Below are 19,877 nucleotides of genomic sequence, written 5' to 3' on the forward strand. Positions count from 1 at the left end.
GCTAAAGCGGGCCCTTCGCTTCACTCGGTGCCCCCTGTCAGCCTGGTGTATGACAGTAAGTACGACTAAGGATTTGGTCACTTTTACAAGAGAACTGCTTACTAGCTAAATGTGTGTACAACAGTGAAGCAGGTCTTCCAGTTGAGAGCACACATGTACCAGGCCAGAAGTTTGTTTGCCGCTGACAACAGCGGACTTTCCGACCCCTTCGCCCGAGTCTTCTTCTCCACACACAGCCAGGTCACCGAGGTAACACCTTGAAACTGCGTTCCTTTTTGCCATATTTCCACACAAATATGTCACGTACTGCGTGTGCTGCTGCAGATTCTGAGCGAAACCCTTTGCCCTACGTGGGACCAGCTACTTGTTTTTGACAACGTGGAGCTATTTGGGGAGGCCAGCGAGCTGAGAGACGACCCGCCAATCATTGTGGTGGAAATATACGACCAAGACACTGTGGTATGATCACGCTCAATACCATCAAGCACAGGAAAAATAAGTCAATGTTTTGTGCTCAATGAAATGTTTTGCTTCCCCATTCCTCATGTTCTGACCGTTTGTACACCTCACTCCTACACCCGTCTCTTATGTGAACGGCCTTGATCATGCATGCACAAATAGAGTGTGAATGCATTGCATGGCAGACACTGAATTGGAGTTAGTAAGGTCACTAGCATGAATTGTTGCTGTTGATGCAATTATTCATGGCCACTTCTGCAGCAGTAATGCTGCACTGATAATACATTTGCAAAGAGCTCTACTTCTTTGGCGGATATAGAGCTGAATATATATATATATATATATATATATATATATATATATATATATATATATATATATATTTCCAGTTGTTTCCAAGGGGAAGCTTGGCAAATATTCAACACTTTCCATGGGAATTAATGAGAATGACTCTGCATAACAGGTTGATTGGCAAGACTAAATTGGCCCTAGTGTGTGAATGTGAGTGTGAATGTTGTCTGTCTATCTGTGTTGGCCCTGTGATGAGGTGGCGACTTGTCCAGGGTGTACCCCGCCTACCGCCTGAATGCAGCTGAGATAGGCTCCAGCGCCCCCCGTGACCCCAAAAGGGACAAGCGGTAGAAAATGGATGGATGGATGGACTCTGCATAACTTCAAATGACGATTTCACCGAATAGGAAAAAACATTACAAATAGAACAATTTAATTACATTTACTGAATGTGCCTGTAGAGGAGTTGTGTGCTGTATGCAAATAAATATCCTATATTATTTCCAGTTTATTCACCAACAATCTCATGGAAAGTTTTCCACCTTGATTCACAGAAATTCAAGTATTTTTTTTTTACTTGCAGGCTTTTTTTCATCCTCATTCCAACCATATGCCTCTAACCTACACTGCCATCCAGTGGTGGCAGTGAAAAACTGCACCTCCCACATCCTTGCCAAAATCATTTCCTTTGTCCCTTGATTGTCTCCACTGCCCATTATTATGATCCTATGTCCAGGGAAAGGCAGAGTTCATAGGTCGGACATTCGCCAAGCCCACCATTAAGATGTGTGACGAGCACTACGGCCCTCCAAGGTTTCCACCACAGTTGGAGTACTACCAGATTTACAGGGGGAACTGCACTGCAGGAGAACTGCTTGCAGCTTTTGAGCTTCTTCAGGTAATCCACAATTTCAAATAACAGGGGACATTACATGCGTTTCCATACTTTATTCCTATTTCCCTAAAATCCAATCCTATGTTGTGTTCCGGTTTTCACACCCCTGCTTTCCCCATTTGTAAACAAACTGCTTGGGTGTCCCTCCGCTCTCTCCTTGTCTTGTGAAACATCCATCCCTTCTGCCCTCTTGCACCCTCTCCTGGTGCTTCCAGATACCTTTTGATGGCGAGGAGATAAGGCGAGCTCTGATTGCTGTCCATAACTTTGTGGTCCCTCAGATAAAGGTGCTTTTCTCTTTTCAAACCATCACTTGTTGTATTTCTTCTCTACTGACATGAGTATATGTCTCCTCTATACTTATCTGACCTTCATATACCTAATCTATCCAATTAAAATAAATAAATGTACAAACTTTGCCAGCCTTGGGAACATCAACACTTTCCACCAGTCTATACACTACATACTAAATTGCAGTATTTTTTAACGAAGGGTGTGCCGATACAACCTTTTCACTGCGGATACATTACCAATATGGGAGCCTTAAGTATATGCCGATACCAATATTAATCCGATATAAACAGGAATCATACACACTTTTGTTATTTTAAAGTCTGAAATGTTAGAAAAGGCTTGATCAAGTGAAATTAGTCAAACAGCCAACAATGGTAGGTATGAAAAACACTAACCTATTTATTATGGAGTGGACTTATGCGGTCTTTAAGTTGAAGTGGAGGGGTAATTGTTTTTTGGAAACACAGAGTGGCCACAATAATTTATTTAGTTGCTCATGACGCAGTAAATTGAATGATGAAGACATGTTTGTTACTGGTTACTCTTTGCCGTGGATACTTTGTATGTGTGAGTAATATGTAACTTTGATACTTGTTTATTGACAAAGGTGGTGTTTTAGACTGCTACATTGTTCAATAAAAGACACTTATTTATGTGTAGCTTGTGTACTATTGTTTGCGTAACTGCCAGCGCCTAGTAGCCTATAGCTTACCATGTTTACCTTTTGTAAATGACTTAACTAAAATACAAGAAAAGACAAACCTTGTTTGCTTATTGGAGGATATTTAAATGTGAAATGGCTGTCCATCTTTGCACAAGTAAAGACGTTGCAGCACTGCTTATATCTGACATTTTACATGCAAGCCATTATAATCCTGTTTTGTTGCTAATATCGCACCAACATTCCGTATCAATATCGAGACATCCCTATTTACAACAAACTCAATTCAAAATGGTCCCACAGCAATAATAATTTCAGCCTGTTTATGCAGCTAATGGGTGTGCCTCTGCTAGTTGCTGCCAAGTGGTGAAATCCATCTAGCCCAACGTCTGCTACAGCTAGCACATACAAGACATAATATAATGCATTGTTTTAACCCACGCTAGATTGGTCAAGGAGGGACAGCGGACCTTCCTCCTCTTGAAGGACCAACAGACTCAGAGCGAGGACCAATTGTCCCTGTGCCCTTGGGGATCCGGCCTGTCCTGAGTCGCTACCGCATAGAGGTAAAAGTTTAACAGCTGACATTTTTTAAAAAGGTTTTAGAATCATCTTGTTGTAATACGGTACTTTTGTTTGATTCAGGTTTTATTTTGGGGCCTAAGGGACCTTAAGAGGATTAACCTGGCCCAGGTGGATCGGCCCCGCGTGGACATTGAGTGTGCAGGGCGAGGGGTTCAGTCCGTCCTTATCCAAAACTACAAAAAGAACCCAAATTTCAGCACTTTGGTCAAATGGTTTGAGGTGGTGAGTGTCATTGTCCTGCATAGCTCATAGAAATACTTAGGCATGTTTATTATTACAAGAGTCATGTGTACCTGTTTTCTCATCAGGACCTCCCTGAGAATGAGCTTCTCCACCCCCCGCTCAACATCAGGGTGGTGGACTGCCGAGCGTTTGGCCGCAACACCCTGGTTGGTTCCCATGCTGTCACGTGTCTGAGGCGGTTCATCTACTGCGCTCCAGACAAGTCGTCCAATAACTGGGGCAGTGCAGGTACGACCCATTCACATACACTGATTACTGTGAGGGATAACAAAACGATGTATCAGCTAATGATCTATCCCCTAACATAATGAATAAGTAAAACACCATGGGACCTAAAACAGAGCCCTGGGCAACAGTGTTGCTTGTATAAAGGAATTGTCTGCCATTGTAATATATTGTCACTTTATTTTCTAAATTTGTTGATTCTTTTTCATCACTAGAGCTCCGCTCTCATGAGTACATATTTTTAAAAACAGTGATTTTCTTTTCTGATAGGTGAAAATCATGTATAGACCATTATCAGAGCCTGGAATTAGTGGTGTTGTTAAAGTATATTAAAAAAAAACTTCTTTCCTCACTAACTTTGTTGACTTCACCGCTTGCTTTGGGCTGCTGGGCTTTTTTTAATTGTCTTAATCTTCCTTCCCATTGCGTTTCTTTTTCTCTCTTTCTCTCTGCTTTTCTTGCATGTCGTCGGCTGTCCTCTCCTCTCCTGACGCCTGCCGTCTCTCCTGTCCGCTTTTGGGCCTTGCATCATGCAAACAGCTAAACTAATGAATGGCTACATGGTCCTAACCAATGGTGGCACCCAGCCTCGCTTCTCACCCAGTGTTTCCTCGCGCACTTTCTCTCGCTCCACAGGTGACATTATCGTGAACATGGAGCCAGAGCCTGCGGTCCGAAAAATGGACACGTTTGTCAAGTTAGACGCTGTAAGATTTTTTTGTAGTAGAGCATTGCCTGCTAATTTCTATAGGGTGTGTTTGTAGTACATATGTGTATTTTTGCTGTCATTGCTGTATATTCCCTTGCATGCATTATTGTGTTATTAATCCCTGTACTTTTTATGTAACATCCCCCATTGTAGACGTCTGACGCTGTTGTAAAAGTTGACATGGTGAGTTACTTGTTACTATAGAAACTTGGCAATGAAGATTAGGCTATGGCTTTACTGGTACGGAAATGAAGCAGAGAATCCCCTTTGAGTCTGAATCGCTTCAACAGATTGAAGAAGAGAGCGACAAAGAGAAAAAGAAGAAGAAGAAGAAGAAAAAGAAGGGAGTGGAAGAAGAGGAAGAACCAGATGAGAGCTTGCTAGATTGGTGGTCCAAATATTTTGTTTCCATAGAGACACTAAAAGAGGTTTGTTTAAGTCGGCACGCTAATGTTGTCCTTACGTTTAAAGGAGGATGAATAAAATGTCTTTTTAGACACTCAGGGCTCAGGAAGAAGCTCAGGCTGAAGCAGAGGAGAGAGAAGACCTGGAGATTGCAATAGAGGCTGCAGGTATGGAACTGGTCCGGCTGTGCACCTTTATCTCAGCATCTGTAATAGAATATTGAATAAGCCATGATCGCGCTTTCTTGGCTGTTACGCTTCAAAGAAAACTGCTTTTATGCAAGTAAGCAGTAGAGCATATTTAGAACTGAAGGAATTGAAAGTATAACATGTACTGTTATTACGTCTGATACTGTGACGATGTGGCCGCATGGTAGCGGCGGGTGTCGTGATCCCAATATGCAAAGGACAGCAGGTAAAAGGTATTTAATATATATAAGGACTGGTGCAGTTTTGAGTGCACACAAAGAATAGGGGAAGCTATGCAAACACGGGACAAAAGTAAAAAGGCTACAAGGTAACGTAACAGGATGCTAGCGGTAAGCAACAGCGAAGCAAGCGTTCACAAAACAATGTTCCAACAAAGACCGCAGCAACAGCTGAACCTAAGTAGAGTAAATTGCACACAGAGAACAGGTGCACTGGCAGACAAAGTTAAGATGAAGCTACGACCAGAAAAAAAAAGTAGATAAAAGCGCTTGACAGGAACTAACACACCAAACATGGGAAAAAGTAAAGGTGCTGCTCAGACCAGAAGCAGGAAGTGGAAACCAGAAAATAAGAGCGCTGAACAGGAACTAAAACACCAAACATAGGAAAAAGTAAAGGTGCTGCTAAGACAAGAACCAGGAAGTGAAAATTAGAAAATAGGAGCGCTTCAAAGGAACTAAACCCCCAAACATAGAAAAACGCCCACAAAACCAAAACAAGGCATGACTTGATGCTACAGGTCATGACAGATATGTGAATGTCTGCCTTTGTATTCAGGAAGTGCGGGTTTGAATTTGAATTTGCTCCGTCTTCTTTCCACACCCAAGAAACATGCACTTTAGATGAACTGTTGACGCTAGAATACATCGTCCAAAGGTATTTTGTGGGATTGGCTCCAGCTCTAACGTGACCTAATTAAGGATAAGCAGTATAAAAAAAGGATTAACAACAGAAGAAGTAGCAAACCGAGGAAGTTGCTCTTCAATCAATCAATCCATCAATCAAAATTTACTTACATAGCCCTTAATCACAAATGTCTCAAAGGGCATCCTCGGCTCAGATCCCACATCAGGGCAAGAAAAAACTCAACCCAATGGGAACAACGTTAAACTTTGGAAGGGACCGCAGATGTGGGATGAATTTTAGCAATATTACAGAGATGAAAGAAGGCTGTTTCAGTAACACTCTTAATGTGTGACTCAAATGAGAGAGTTGGGTCGAAGATAATACCGAGATTTTTTACCGAGTTGCTTTGTGTAATTGTTTTCTTGTCAGATGTTACAAATAGGTGCCGGTGTCTGGCAGGACCGATAATCAGCATTTCCGTTTTCTTAGAGCAAAACATTGCTGGACATCCGCAATTCCGTTTTCTTAGAGCAAAACGTTGCTGGACATCCATTGTTCAATTTCATTTAGACACACCTCCAGGTGACTACAATCTGGCGTGTTAGTCAGTTTTAGGGGAATGTAAAGTTGGGTGTCATCAGCATAACAGTGAAAGCTAACACCGTATTTGCGTATGATATCACCTAGCGGCAGCATGAAGAGTCCAGGGCCAAGAAGAGAACCCTGTGGAACTCCACACGTTACCTTAACATACTCCGAGGTCATGTTATGGGAGACACACTGCATCCTGTCAGTAAGATAGGAGCTAAACCGAGAAAAAGCTAAGTCTGACATACCAATAGGTGTTTTGATATGTTCTAAAAGAATGTTATAATTGACGGTATCGAAAGCAGCACTAAGATCAAGTGGCAGCAACATGGATGACGCATCAGCATCCATAGTTAGCAATAGCTCATTAGTCATTTTTGCAAGGGCTGTCTCCGTAGAGTGATTTGCCCTAAAATCGGACGAAAAGGGTTCACAGAGATTGTTAGACGCTAAGTGTTCATTTAGCTGCTGTGCAACAATTTTGTCGATGATTTTCGAGATAAAGGAAAGGTGGGACACCGGCTGTTAGTTTACCAAGAGGTCAGGATCGAGGTTAGGTCTTTTAAGCAGAGGATGAATAACCGCTTTTTTGAATGCTAGGGGAACAGTGCTAGGGGAAAGTGATAAGAACTGATGGTCCTAATATTACAAACAGCTCCTTGATAAGTTTCCCAGGAAGTGGGTCAAGTAATCATTGTTTGTTTTGTCCCACTTACAAGTCGCACGAGTTCCTCTAATGTTATTTCTTCAAGAACAGAGAGATTATTTTGGAGAGAAATATCCGTTGTAAATACATTCGTGTCTGCGTTAATAGAACCCAGTTGTAGCTGGGACGCATTATCTTTAATCTCCTTTTTAATGAGTTAAATTTTCTTAGTAAAGAATTTCATAAAGTCATCAGCCGAGTGTGGAGCTGCTAGTGAGTGGAATCCCTTGTTGGGTTAGCGATGCTACTGTATTAAACAAATATTTAGGATAGTTTTTATTGAGGCGGATGAGATTGGAGTAGTAATTAGTTTTAACTAAGGTAAGCGCGTGTTTATAAGTTATTGACCTATCACTCCATGCTTGATGGAAAACCTCAAGTTTATTCGCACACCATTTGCGTTCCAGTTTTCTACCTGATAGTTTAAGAGCTGTGGTTTCTTCTGTAAACCAGGGTGTACACCTTTTAGGGGCCTTACTGTACATCATGTGCAAATGTTGTCATGTGCCATTTTATCATCAACGTACACCATGTTCATAATTATTCCATGACTTCAGCATAACCTCACAGCACTGGAATGCACAGGACATTTGCTAATAATCATTTGACAGTACGTCCGTCACACAGGCCGACTGTTGTGACATTTGTGTGTGTACAATCCCGCCTCACCCCATCATGCCATCCTTCCTACCCCACCTTCACTCAACCCTCCGGTCAGATATCAAATCTGATGACCTTGTTCGGAAAGGCTCCAGGACAAAGGACAAGTACAAGAAAAGCTCCAAAGACAAGAGGAAGGGCCACGCTTTGGACGGAGCTGAGAAACGGACAACAAAAGCAAAATTAGACGAGTTATTGGTGAGTATTTAATGCTGAGGGACCATCATTTATGCAGTATGTGACAAAAAACATAAGGGACCCAAAACAGACCCTTGAGGAACGCCATGTGGAATGAAATAATTTGTTTAGATGCCATTTGTAATTTTTAAATTGTGTTTGTTGATCTGTTCGGCATTCAATGAGTACAAACTCACCATGTGTGTTTTGTTGACTTGCTCAGGTGTACAACAAGGAGCTGGAAACAGAATACGGCAACTTTGAAGACTGGCTGCACACCTTCAACCTGTACAGAGGGAAAGCCGGGGATGACGATGAACATGCGCAGGATGATGACAGAATTGTCGGACGATTTAAGGTGCTTTGTGCCCTACTTGAATGTACAGTAAATCGGAGGATCAAAATGGAAGCGTTTTGTATAACCTCCTGTCTTTCTGTGATTCAGGGTTCCCTGTGTATGTACAAGCTACCATTATCAGAGGAGATCACAAGAGACGCTGGATTTGATCCAAATATGGGCATGTTCCAGAGCATTCCTCATAACGACCCCATCAATGTGCTTGTCCGAGTGTATGTGGTCAGGGTATGTTACCTACTTGCTGGCCTAAGTGATGCTAACTTAACCGCTAAAGCTCTCATGAGGTTGTCCTCTACTTTAGGCCACAGATCTGCATCCTGCTGACATCAACGGCAAGGCAGACCCGTATATTGTCATCAAGCTGGGAAAGACAGAGGTCAAGGACAAAGAGAACTACATCTCCAAACAGCTCAATCCGGTATTTGGCAAGTGAGTCACACTAATCGCAGATTAGGGTTGGGTTTAAAAAAAAAAATTTTTTTTATCAGTTACATGGAGTTAGCCTTGGTACTGTATTATGCAGTACATTGCTTTTGGGCGGCGTAGCTTGGTTGGTAGCGCGACCTGAGGGTTCAAGGTTCAATCCCCGCTTCTTCCATCCTCGTCACTGCCGTTCTGTCCTTGGGCAAGACATTTTAACCACCTGCTCCCAGTGCCACCCACACTGGTTTAAATGTAGCTTAAAGATGTAGATTATGAGTTCCACAATGTAAAGCGCTTTGAGTCTCTAGAGAAAAGCGCAATATAAATATATTTCACTTCACTTGGTGTCTAGACAGGCTGCTGTAAAAGAAAGAAAACACAATGGGAGCTATGCAAAAACGAGCGCATCCTTAACTCTTGATTAGTAGTTGGTGCTTCTTTGTCCTGATTTGTGATCATGAATAACTTTGTCGGTCGTTTAGAATTACATATATCTGCTGGTCGTTTTAACGTGTTTATGTTGAGTGGTTGATAGTATGGCAATATGGATATTGGACACAATGGGAGGAATGGGTACCGTTCATATTTGAACCGATACGCTACCTGGGAATCTATACCAGTACTCAACAGTACCAATTTGTGGTACGTTTGTGTGTGTTAATAGATGTTGTTTTTGATAATAACTTCTCATTTTAATTGCAACATTTACAAATAAGATGATGATGATAACTGCTGTCCAGTTGTTATATCTTGTTTTATTATCATCATCATATCATTTGCAAGTATGACATTAAGTTGCAATTACAGTTGCAAGTCCAAGATGTTAAATGGCAATAGGGTATAGTTTATGGTGTTTTTCTGCGCCATAAAAAGTGTTAATAGTGTAAGTATTGTACCTCTTATGCACCAGCTGTTTCATTGTAACATGCATCTTAGTTGTAGTTTTCAATGACATATTTGAAGGTGTTGAAATCGCCATGTAAAATCGCTAAGGCTAATCAGTAGCATGTCAATAGCAAAGCCAATGTATATTAGCATCAAGCTGGTGCATTTTGGGAAAAGTGAAGCCTTACTTTACACACATTGAAGCATTTTTTGAGTCACTGTCTTTGTTGGCATTGAAAATTGCAACATTACCTAAAGGTAGTTTGGTTAAGTCCGCTCTCAGTGCTGCTGGAGTGATTGCCAAGTGTCAAAGTGGGAAGAGTCGAGAACCATGCGTGACATCACACGCAATCCAGGTATCCTAATACGGCACCGTTGGATTTTATGTGAATTGGTGCCTGGTAGGACCGGTGGGATTCGGGATTCAGTATATATATATATATATATATATATATATATATATATACATATATATATATATATACAGCCTGGCCCCCGGCCAAATTTTTTTAACCCAATGTGGCCCCCGAGTCTTTGTTATTTAGAATATGTTCCCCATTCTAAAGTGTTACCAAAAACATATAACTTTGTCTTGAATTTGAAAAAAAAACATTTTATTTTTCACTAAAGAAGGGTTCGGTGAATGCGCATATGAAACTGATGGGGTTCGGAACCTCCAACAAGGTTAAGAACCACTGTATTAGAGGAACTCCACAAGGTTCCATTTTAGGTCCTCTCTTCGTCATCATTTGGGCTATTCACCAAATGATGTAAACTTACGCAAGTAAGTTTAGTTCAAAAACAGATTCTAAACACTAGAGTCCTGTCATAGAGATGATCTTTGACCAACTATTTTGCAGAAGGTCCTTAAAAACAGCAGAGCGCTACTGTAACTCTGACCATTTTTTTTTTACAAAACTCAAATGTCGACTGTCGAGGACACTGGTTCTCCAGATTAAAGGATACAAAACAAGACTAAAAGTAAATGGATAAGTCTGCCCCCACAGCCTTTAGCTATCTGGAAAATGTGGCCCCCAAAACAATTTAGTCCCCGACATAAGGTATATGTGTAAGAGATAAGTATATGGGGCAATTTTGCAGGAGTTAATTAAGGTTCTTACCTACTCAGTGGCCTAGTGGTTAGAGTGTCCGCCCTGAGATCGGTAGGTTGTGAGTTCAAACCCCGTCCGAGTCATACCAAAGACTATAAAAATGGGACCCATTACCTCCCTGCTTGGCACTCAGCATCAAGGGTTGGAATTGGGGGTTAAATCACCAGAAATGATTCCCGGGTGCGGCACCGCTGCTGCCCACTGCTCCCCTCACCTCCCAGGGGGTGGAACAAGGGGATGGGTCAAATGCAGAGGAAAAAATTCACCACACCTAGTGTGTGTGTGTGACAATCATTGGTACTTTAACTTTAACTTCTTATTTGCTGAAATTCGCCAAGTAGACCGGATGCACCTTGATTTTCAAACAGTCTCATGACATATCTCCCCGGGCCGGGAGTTTGACACTTACTGTAAGAACTCAACAGACAGCGGGAATTGACAAGATTGACATAGGAATTGATGTCATTGTGTCTTGAAGAAAGAAAAGGCCCGACTAGTTTTTTGCATTGGCGAGCTTCTGTAGAAATTTAAACTGTAAGTAAACTTTTAACTAAAAATACATATTATAAGGCGCACTGCCGATGAATGGTCTATTTTCGAGTTTTTTTCATAGATAAGGCGCACCGGATTATAGAGCACATTAAATGAGTCATATTATTTTATTTTTTTTCTAATTGGAAAACACTTCATAACATGTAATGGTGGGTCTTTGGTCAAAATGTTTTACAGATCATCGTCAAGCCGCTTTCTAACAGTCGCTTCAGGATGCGCCGTTTTGTGGGCGGTCTTATTTACGTGGCTCACCTTCGGCAGCGTCTTCTCCCCGTCATCGTTGTTGTAGCGGTGCCGCGTGCAAAGACGGGAGTGGAAGAAGTGTCAAAAGATGGATAAAAATTTTTTTATGACATACAGACTTTACTTAAAGCAATAATAGAGCAGCATCTCCTCATCTGGAAACAACAAGGCCGAAAATGTGTCCCGTGAAAAAACGTCCAACTGGAACTCTCTAATAACTAAAGTTCCTTGGGTGAATAATGTAAACTCACTAGGTATGTTTTAGCGCTTTCATGGCGAGTTTACTGAAAGACATAAGTAAGAACTTTACACTACTTTATATTAGAAGTGGCAACAGCGGAGGATGAATGTCCCCTAACAAGAAGATAGAGAAAAAGAAGAAACTTATTGACTACGGGGGTCGGCACAGACTACAAAGGCGGACGCGCGCAATTTTTCAGGACTTATGCAGATCCCAAATACAGATCAGCAGGTACCAGAAGGTAAGAAAAGTTTATTTTGCATAATATTGCGAAACAAAACCCTAGATAATATGCCTTGCCTTATACACACATCATAATAATACCCGTATGTTTAATGCGCCGACAATCCATCAAGCGGTGCGGCTTCATAGCTTACCAAAGTCGTACTAAAACATTTTGATAGATTTTTGAGCGCCATGTGTAATGTTGTATATTTTCAATGGAACACATAAAATGTTGGTGTTGTTTACTTGAGTCATACAAGAGTCATATCTCTTATGTTTGACTGCCATCTACTGGTCACACTTATCTATACACCATATACTAAATAAAATTGCTTCAAGGTCGGTAAACAAAACCAGAATTATTCTGTACATTAGGCGCACCGGGTTATAAGGCGCACTGTCGAGTTTTGAAAAAAAAAAGGATTTTAAGTGTGCCTTATAGTCCGGAAAATAGGGTAGTTACTTTTAGTTTGTTACACTTGACTTACTATGTCAATGTGAAGAGGTTTAGCTTGGAGGTTCAATTGATGGTTTAATAAGGAAATTGGGAGAATTGTAGAAAAAAAAATCATATTTTCTGTTATCTAAAAATGGCGTATAATTACTTAATATGTCCACCCCTAACTCAGATACCCTTGGGTCCTTTCCCATCCCTCCACGCAGGTCATTTGACATTGAAGCAACATTCCCCATGAAGTCCATGCTGACGGTTTCCGTTTACGACTGGGATCTCGTGGGCACAGACGACCTGATTGGAGAGACAAAGATCGACTTGGAGAATCGCTTCTACAGCAAATACAGAGCCACCTGTGGCATTTCTTCCAACTACTCCGTGTAAGTGACACTTGCAAAACATCACTCAAAACAGTTGGACACTTGAAATCTTTCACTTTTGTGTCTTTGTTAGGCACGGATACAACGTGTGGCGTGATCCTTTGAAGCCCAGCCAGATCCTAGCAAAGTTGTGTAAGGAAGGCAAGATTGATCCCCCTCAATACGGCCCAGGAGGAAAAGTCAAAGTGGCGAAACGTATTTTCATTGGACCAACAGAGATCGAGGACGAAAACGGTAGGACGGTGAATTTTGCAGGCTTTTTTTGAGTTATGTTGTTTTTTAAGTGTTGCTTCCTGTGGTTTAAGGTCTGAAGAAGCAGACAGATGAACACTTAGCTCTGACCGTGCTAAATCACTGGGAGGAAGTCCCCCGGGTGGGCTGTCGGCTCGTCCCGGAACATGTGGAGACAAGACCCCTGCTGAACCCTGACAAACCAGGCATTGAGCAGGTTAGACATTTTAAGGTCACCAAAGTGTGCGGTAGTATTGATGCTACTTAGCACTGCTTTTTTCTATAATTTTCAAACATGTTGAGTGTGCAAGTGTAAACATGTGATAATGTTCACAAAAAACTAAACCATTACAATGTCATGCACAAAGGGTCGCATCGAGATGTGGGTGGACATGTTTCCTATGGACATGCCAGCTCCTGGGCCCGCTATCGACATATCACCCCGAAAGCCAAAAAGGTAAGCCTGACGTGTTTAAATGCATTGCTTGTCATATTTGAATCAAAACAGTAACAAAAGATGTAGTTTAACAGCGTGGAATCATGGAATTTGGCATCATTGTCAATGGCATTATTGAGGTATTGTACTGCTACTTTGTTGCTTTTTCGAACCAATTATAATCCTATAAATGGTTATATTTGTTTGAAATGTATATACATCTTAATTTCAAGCTATAAGTAAACTGAACGCAAACAATATAAACCTAAGTTAGCATTGTGTTTACATACAATGTAATGTCAGGACAACTACTTATGGCCGCCTCCTCCCCATACGCAGTATATGTGGTATGCGTAGGGCCCTACAATCCAAACCCTAACCCCGTTTTGCGTGAAAATGAGAACATACAGTAAAATAGCAAACAAACAATGAATAACGGATACAATTTTCTGCAAATATATTCATAGCACCTTCCTGAACACAATGGCAAATTTCGCCAGAATTTTTTATTGTGCTTTGTGGCACACAATATTGATAAGCAGATATACTGGGATTGTGCCAAGAACATATGCAACTTTATGTTTTGATTATGTTAAATGTTTTTTCTTCACATTTATTTAATTTCAGCACAAAATATGCATCAAATTAAATGCATGTTTGATTTAAAAAGTATTAACATTATTTCATATAAATAAAAAATTGTGAAAAAAAAAACGTCAGGAGGGGAGCCTAAAAAAAAATAAAAAAATCTTGCCTAGTGCTCTAATTTTGCCAGCTACTGCAGTATATTCCATTTTATTTTGTGTATTTAAGTAGTAATTTATTACCTAAAAAGTGTTTTCATGTAATCAAAGATGGTTTACATTTTGTACAATTTGTAGATGTGTTCATACTGTATATTTACAAATAATTTCTCAATTGACTCGCTGGTTTATACAATAACCATTAGCTCCGTGGCCGTAACTAGGATTTGACAAATACCGAGGTAAAAAATTGGTTGTCCAAGAAGAACTTTGAAAAGCCTGAACTAAAAAAAAAAAGTGTTATATTACCTTGAGCAACACAATGAATTTCCAGAATAATAAAAGCTTTAATTGAGCTATAACTATCTATCACTCATCTAACATATTTAATAATCAGCATTATTTTTGTCACTTTTTTATTAATATCCTGAAGTTTAGCAAATACGAAGGTCCTGGGTTCGATCCTGCGCTCGAGATCTTTCTGTGTGGAGTTTGCATGTTCTCCCCGTGACTGCGTGGGTTTCCTCCGGGTACTCCTGCTTCCTCCCACCTTCAAAGATATGCACCTGGGGATAGGTTGATTGGCAACACGAAATTGGCCCTAGTGTGTGAATGTGAGTGTGAATGTTGTCTGTCTATCTGTGTTGGCCCTGTGATGAGGTGGCGACTTGTCCAGGGTGTACACCGCCTTCTGCCCGAATGCAGCTGAGATAGGCTCCAGCACCCCCGCGACCCCGAATGGGACAAGCGGTAGAAAATGGATGGATGGATGGAAGTTTAGCCAATTAAACAATTTTAACAACATGAAAACATAAATTTAAAAAACATACCAAATACTCTACCACAAACAGGGTTCGAACCCAAGATTTTCTGCTTTGCACTGCAAGTACCGGTACTAATGACGTCCACCGGAAGTGACGTAGTAAACTTTGATTTCACATTTTAATCAGTGACAGAGCATGACTTGGCCAGGAATACGTTTGGGGTAAAATATTAAACAAAGCGCCTTGGCATTCGATAATTTACATTTTAATGTGCTTCTTCACGCAAAAAGCCCCCCACCGTTCACACACTGACACGACGACAGCATTATACCCACGGCGTTTCACATCAATTTAATTCAGATAAAAGCAACATTAGTTCCATCAGTATGATTTAATGCTAACGTTGTGTTAACAGCACATTTCGAATTGGATCATCTTTAAAGTAAAAGTGGACTTCTTGAAGTTACCTTGTTGGAGTTGTAGCGGGCTGTGCAGGACCAAAGATCGTGTACTGAGAGAAGATGGTGATGTTACGTCCATGCGGGCTGGAGTCACTATATAAAAAAAAACAAAAAAACATCTTGAACACTGATAGTAGGAAACATTAGAATTTTTTTATTTTATTTTAACTATTTGAATGATAATATAAAAATAAGAAAATATGTGTCAACTTGTTTGGTCAATTGTGCTTATTGTAATATCCCAGGAATGTCGGCTCATACAACTTCTTGTTTGTCTTGTCTTTATTGCACAACAATGTGCGTCTCCCCTCTTTACCCGGCAATACTCGAACCACTACTTCCTATCCTTAATGTCACTTCCCTATTTCTCCCCGGAAGTCCCGCCCCCCAGCCAAAGTCATCAAAGCCAGCTGCTACATTATTGTTACTTGGATACAAAAATACAATAAAATACAATTGTGATAGTGATATAATACTATTATTAATATTTAATCATAAAATGCTTAATAAACAATAATCATAATTTCTACAAATGTTTAATCAAGAAAATACAATTAGAACAACTAGCATGCAGCTATCTAACAATTTTTTTTACAGAAATATTAATATTAAGTGTTATTTTTTTAGTACAAAATGTGTCAAATTGTGCAAATTAAATTTAAAGGATTTTGTTTTTACAATATGCAAATGTGACATTGTAAATATTGCTGTTTAAACTGTAATGTAATTTCCAGTTTAGCTCTCTATTTGCAGTGCAACGACTGTGTGTGTACATGTGTTCCTTCCTCCCCCCTATTTACCAGATATGAGCTCAGGGTGATTATTTGGAATACAGACGAAGTAACACTGGAAGACGATGATTACTTCACTGGGGAAAAGTCCAGTGACATATTTGTCAGGGGGTAGGTACAGCGGGGGGCAGCCGACCCCGTGGTGCCGCCTCCCGTGGGTGTGAGCTGAGTGTCGTGCGCAGAGTGTTGTGTTTTTTTTTTGTCTTTCTTTTGCAGTTAACTACTTTTTTTGTTGTGTTTCCATTTGTCGTGTGTGTGTGTGTGTGTGTGTGTGTGTGTGTGTGTACTTTCGTGTTTGTGGCGTGTCTCTGCTTGTGTCCAGCTTTGAGCTCCGTGTTATTATTTGGAACACTGATGACGTAATTCTAGAGGACGATGCTTTCCTGACAGGAGAGAAGATGTCTGACATCTATGTCAGGGGGTAAAAACACACAATTCCATCGCATGGCTCGCACAACGTCCTCTCTTTTCCACGTCCCATTTAAACTTTTTCTTTTCTTCTATCCCGCATCCTGTTGACTCTGCGTCCAGCACGGGCCTTCCTTGTTTCTTCAATCCGCACGCCATAAGAAAGACAAACCATAGTCATAATAAAAACCAAACCATCCGTTTGTTCGACATATTTGATTTGTTGGCTTTAAAGTTTGTAATGTCCTGCCTGGTGCATGAATGTATGTTTGCACAAATACTGCACGCTTGATAAGTGCATCGCGATTGCTGAGAACGATATTTTTTTACAAAGTGCTCGATTGATCGAAGAGTTTTTCTGCACGATCCCTCTTAAGTAATCCATACCTTGCTTGAAGTGCAAAAACTGAAAAGTAAGTAAGATTAAATATCTCAAATAAGAGTGATATTTGCTTATTTTCTGTCTGATAAGATACTTCTTCTCACTAAGCAGATTTTATGTTAGAGTGTTTTACTTGTTTTAAGTGTTTTGGTCCTAAATGATCTCAGTAAGATATTACAGCTTGTTGCTGAGATTTTATGACCTATATTGAGTAAAACATGCTTGAAACTAGAATATCAACTGTTGCAAAGCTGTGTCATCAACACTCACAAGTATAAAACTACTTTTTTAAATGAATAATTTCTTATTTCAAGCATGACAATTTTTTTTAACTTTTGACACAATTGTGTCTCATAATTAAAACGGATGACGGCCAAATGGACTTTGCTGTTTTATTTTCAATGAAACAATAGAAAATACGTACTCTAATAGTAGTGCAGTTGGCACAGTACAGTAAACTGACAGTTAATATTTAAATATTTAACATTTGACATTTCTAACAATTTTGAACAGAAATAGTTCATGCACATTCAGATAAATTCTTCAAAATTACAATGAAAATTTTTTGGGCCGGTATATATGCGCACGAATTGACTGAAAGAGCACGCACTTGGCGCGATGATGTCACGTTGTCGATGGAAAAATGCATTTTTAGACAATATAATTTGCCTGAGCGGCTACGAGACCCCGAGAGTAACAAGCGCTTGCCTTGTTGCCTTTCCAATAAGAACAATAAATTAGTTTTAGTATAAGTTTGCTGGTTTCAAGAAATGTAATGCCGAGCGCATATCATTATGTCAAGATAATGGCACTAGCATTTACTTAATTTAAGAATATTTTTCAACATATTGAGCAAAAAGGTCTGATATTTTTTTTTCTACCAAGAAAAGTGCACTTGTGAGAATATACTTATTTTAAGGTATTTTTGGGTTCATTGAGGTTAGCTAATTTGACTTGTTTTGGAAAGTCTTGACAAGCCAAATTTTCTTGTTCTATTGGCAGATAATTTTGCTTAGTTCAATTAAAATACCCCTCATTTTTGTAGTTTTTTTCCCTTGTTTTTGAACACTGACTTTTTGCAGTGTAAGCACTATGGAAAACTTTAAAGCAATGGCATCCAGTGTGTGGGCCGGAGGGCCATTTTCAGACCACAGCTCGTTTTTTATTGGCCTGCGACACCTTCTACTGACAAAATAAGTCATTTTTGATTGGAAACCATACAAATAAAATAAAGGAACGATTTCTTTAAAAATGTGACATACAGTACAGGCCAAAAGTTTGGACACACCTTCTCATTCAATGCATTTTCTTTATTTTCATGACTATTTACATTGTAAATTGTCACTGAAGGCATCAAAACTATGAATTAACACATGTGGAGTTATGTACTTAACAAAAAAAGTGAAATAACTGAAAACATGTTTTATATTCTTGTTTCTTCAAAATAGCCACCCTTTGCTCTGATTACTTTTTCGCACACTCTTGGCATTCTCTCGATGAGTTTCAAGAGTAGTCACCTGAAATGGTTTTCACTTCACAGGTGTCATAGTCGTGATGCCTTCAGTGACAATCTACAATGAAAATAAAGAAAACGCATTGAATGAGAAGGTGTGTCCAAACTTTTGGCCGTGTCCAAACTTTTGGCCTGTACTGTACATACAAATTTTGAGTGTACTAAAGTCGCCGTGTAATAATGATACTCATAAAAAATATTACTATTAAATTAGATTACATTGTATTGGTTTTTGTTACGTTTCAGTGTATTTATTGAGTCCGGGATGCAGAGATGGCAGGCAAGTGCAGAAAAGAAGCCCTCGTTATTAGGGAAACGCAGGTAACACAAAAACAAAGATGTGCAGCCGGGAAGTGCATAAATATAAGATAATCCAGTCCCGAAAAGCATACTGATTGGCAACCAGGGTCAGGTGACGGAGCCAGCGCTCAAACCAGAGAAGTGGTGGCAAACGGAGGCAAACAGGATGTGGAACGAAAAATAAATGCGCTGGACAGGAAATAATACCAACTACAAGTAAGTAATAATAACTGTCATGTGAAATCATGACAGGTTTTTAGAATCTTGAATGTACAAAAATGGCCCCCACAGCCTTCAACTTTTCTGTATGAGGCCTTTGCTGGAAAAGGTTTGGACACCCCTGCTTAAAAGCAACAACATGTAGAACCATCTAAGACCAAGGGACGGACTTACTATTTGGCAAACACAGCAGTTTCCTGGAGACTGAGATTTCCGTCTCATAAAAAAACGATCCTAATTTGTGCGTCTCAAAATACTAAGTTTATTTAGCATCTGACCATGTTATTGTTAGAACAGTTTCATTCATCTTAGCTTGAAGCTAACATATTGGTCCACTACTCAACAGTAGGTGGAACCCAGGAGCTAGTGAGAAGAAAAAAAATTGTAGCTGAAAAATATAGTTCTCTTGTCTCCCCGATTAAAGCATCCCAACTTTCCCAGTTTTGCGAACACTTTGAGATGCATGCATGCCTGAAGGACACCTGACCTGGTTCTTGGACTGATCCGTGCTCTCGCGTGTCCTCCACACAGGTGGTTGAAGGGGCAGCAGGAAGACAGGCAGGACACGGACGTCCACTACCACTCTCTGACCGGGGAGGGAAACTTCAACTGGCGCTTCGTCTTCCCCTTCGATTACCTCATGGCGGAGGAGAAGATCGTCATCTCTAAGAAAGAGTCGATGTTCTCTTGGGACGAGACGGAATATAAGATCCCCCCTCGCCTCACGCTGCAGGTGTGGGATGCAGACCACTTTTCTGCGGACGACTTCCTGGGTAAGAAATATTTGAGGTTTTTTTTGTTTT

At 40.3% G+C, this 19,877-nt stretch overlaps 1 protein-coding gene and 1 long non-coding RNA gene across 17 annotated transcripts in view; one reads left to right on the forward strand and one right to left on the reverse strand.

Annotated features, from left to right (window-relative positions):
* Nucleotides 1-19,877, forward strand: part of otofa (otoferlin a) — a 157,434-nt gene that overhangs the window by 129,522 nt on the left and 8,035 nt on the right. For 2 of the 16 annotated variants that reach the window (XM_061987276.2, XM_061987275.2), the window contains exons 23-44: nt 1-55; nt 125-249; nt 325-459; nt 1,487-1,648; nt 1,861-1,932; nt 3,047-3,166; nt 3,246-3,407; nt 3,494-3,656; nt 4,194-4,360; nt 4,516-4,545; nt 4,653-4,790; nt 4,859-4,934; nt 7,835-7,974; nt 8,177-8,311; nt 8,399-8,536; nt 8,613-8,740; nt 12,656-12,826; nt 12,900-13,060; nt 13,132-13,274; nt 13,426-13,514; nt 16,265-16,363; nt 19,606-19,847. The exon at nt 1-55 is cut by the window's left edge and continues 138 nt beyond it. In XM_061987276.2, the coding sequence (XP_061843260.1) occupies nt 1-55; nt 125-249; nt 325-459; nt 1,487-1,648; nt 1,861-1,932; nt 3,047-3,166; nt 3,246-3,407; nt 3,494-3,656; nt 4,194-4,360; nt 4,516-4,545; nt 4,653-4,790; nt 4,859-4,934; nt 7,835-7,974; nt 8,177-8,311; nt 8,399-8,536; nt 8,613-8,740; nt 12,656-12,826; nt 12,900-13,060; nt 13,132-13,274; nt 13,426-13,514; nt 16,265-16,363; nt 19,606-19,847 (2,851 nt within the window). Of the gene's footprint in view, nt 56-124; nt 250-324; nt 460-1,486; nt 1,649-1,860; nt 1,933-3,046; nt 3,167-3,245; nt 3,408-3,493; nt 3,657-4,193; nt 4,361-4,515; nt 4,546-4,652; nt 4,791-4,858; nt 4,935-7,834; nt 7,975-8,176; nt 8,312-8,398; nt 8,537-8,612; nt 8,741-12,655; nt 12,827-12,899; nt 13,061-13,131; nt 13,275-13,425; nt 13,515-16,264; nt 16,364-16,574; nt 16,674-19,605; nt 19,848-19,877 lie in introns of all 16 variants that reach the window. The other 14 variants (XM_061987274.2, XM_061987277.2, XM_061987288.2 and 11 more) reach the window with 11 other exon arrangements.
* LOC133623849 (uncharacterized) lies at nt 4,832-15,774 on the reverse strand. Its single transcript, XR_009817940.1, has 3 exons — nt 15,468-15,774; nt 8,151-8,239; nt 4,832-4,973 (listed from the first exon to the last, which is right to left on the reverse strand). It is a non-coding gene; the product is annotated as an uncharacterized lncRNA (long non-coding RNA).

The sequence above is a fragment of the Nerophis lumbriciformis genome, linkage group LG26 (assembly GCF_033978685.3).
Source record: "Nerophis lumbriciformis linkage group LG26, RoL_Nlum_v2.1, whole genome shotgun sequence".
Classification (NCBI taxonomy): Eukaryota; Metazoa; Chordata; class Actinopteri; order Syngnathiformes; family Syngnathidae; genus Nerophis; species Nerophis lumbriciformis.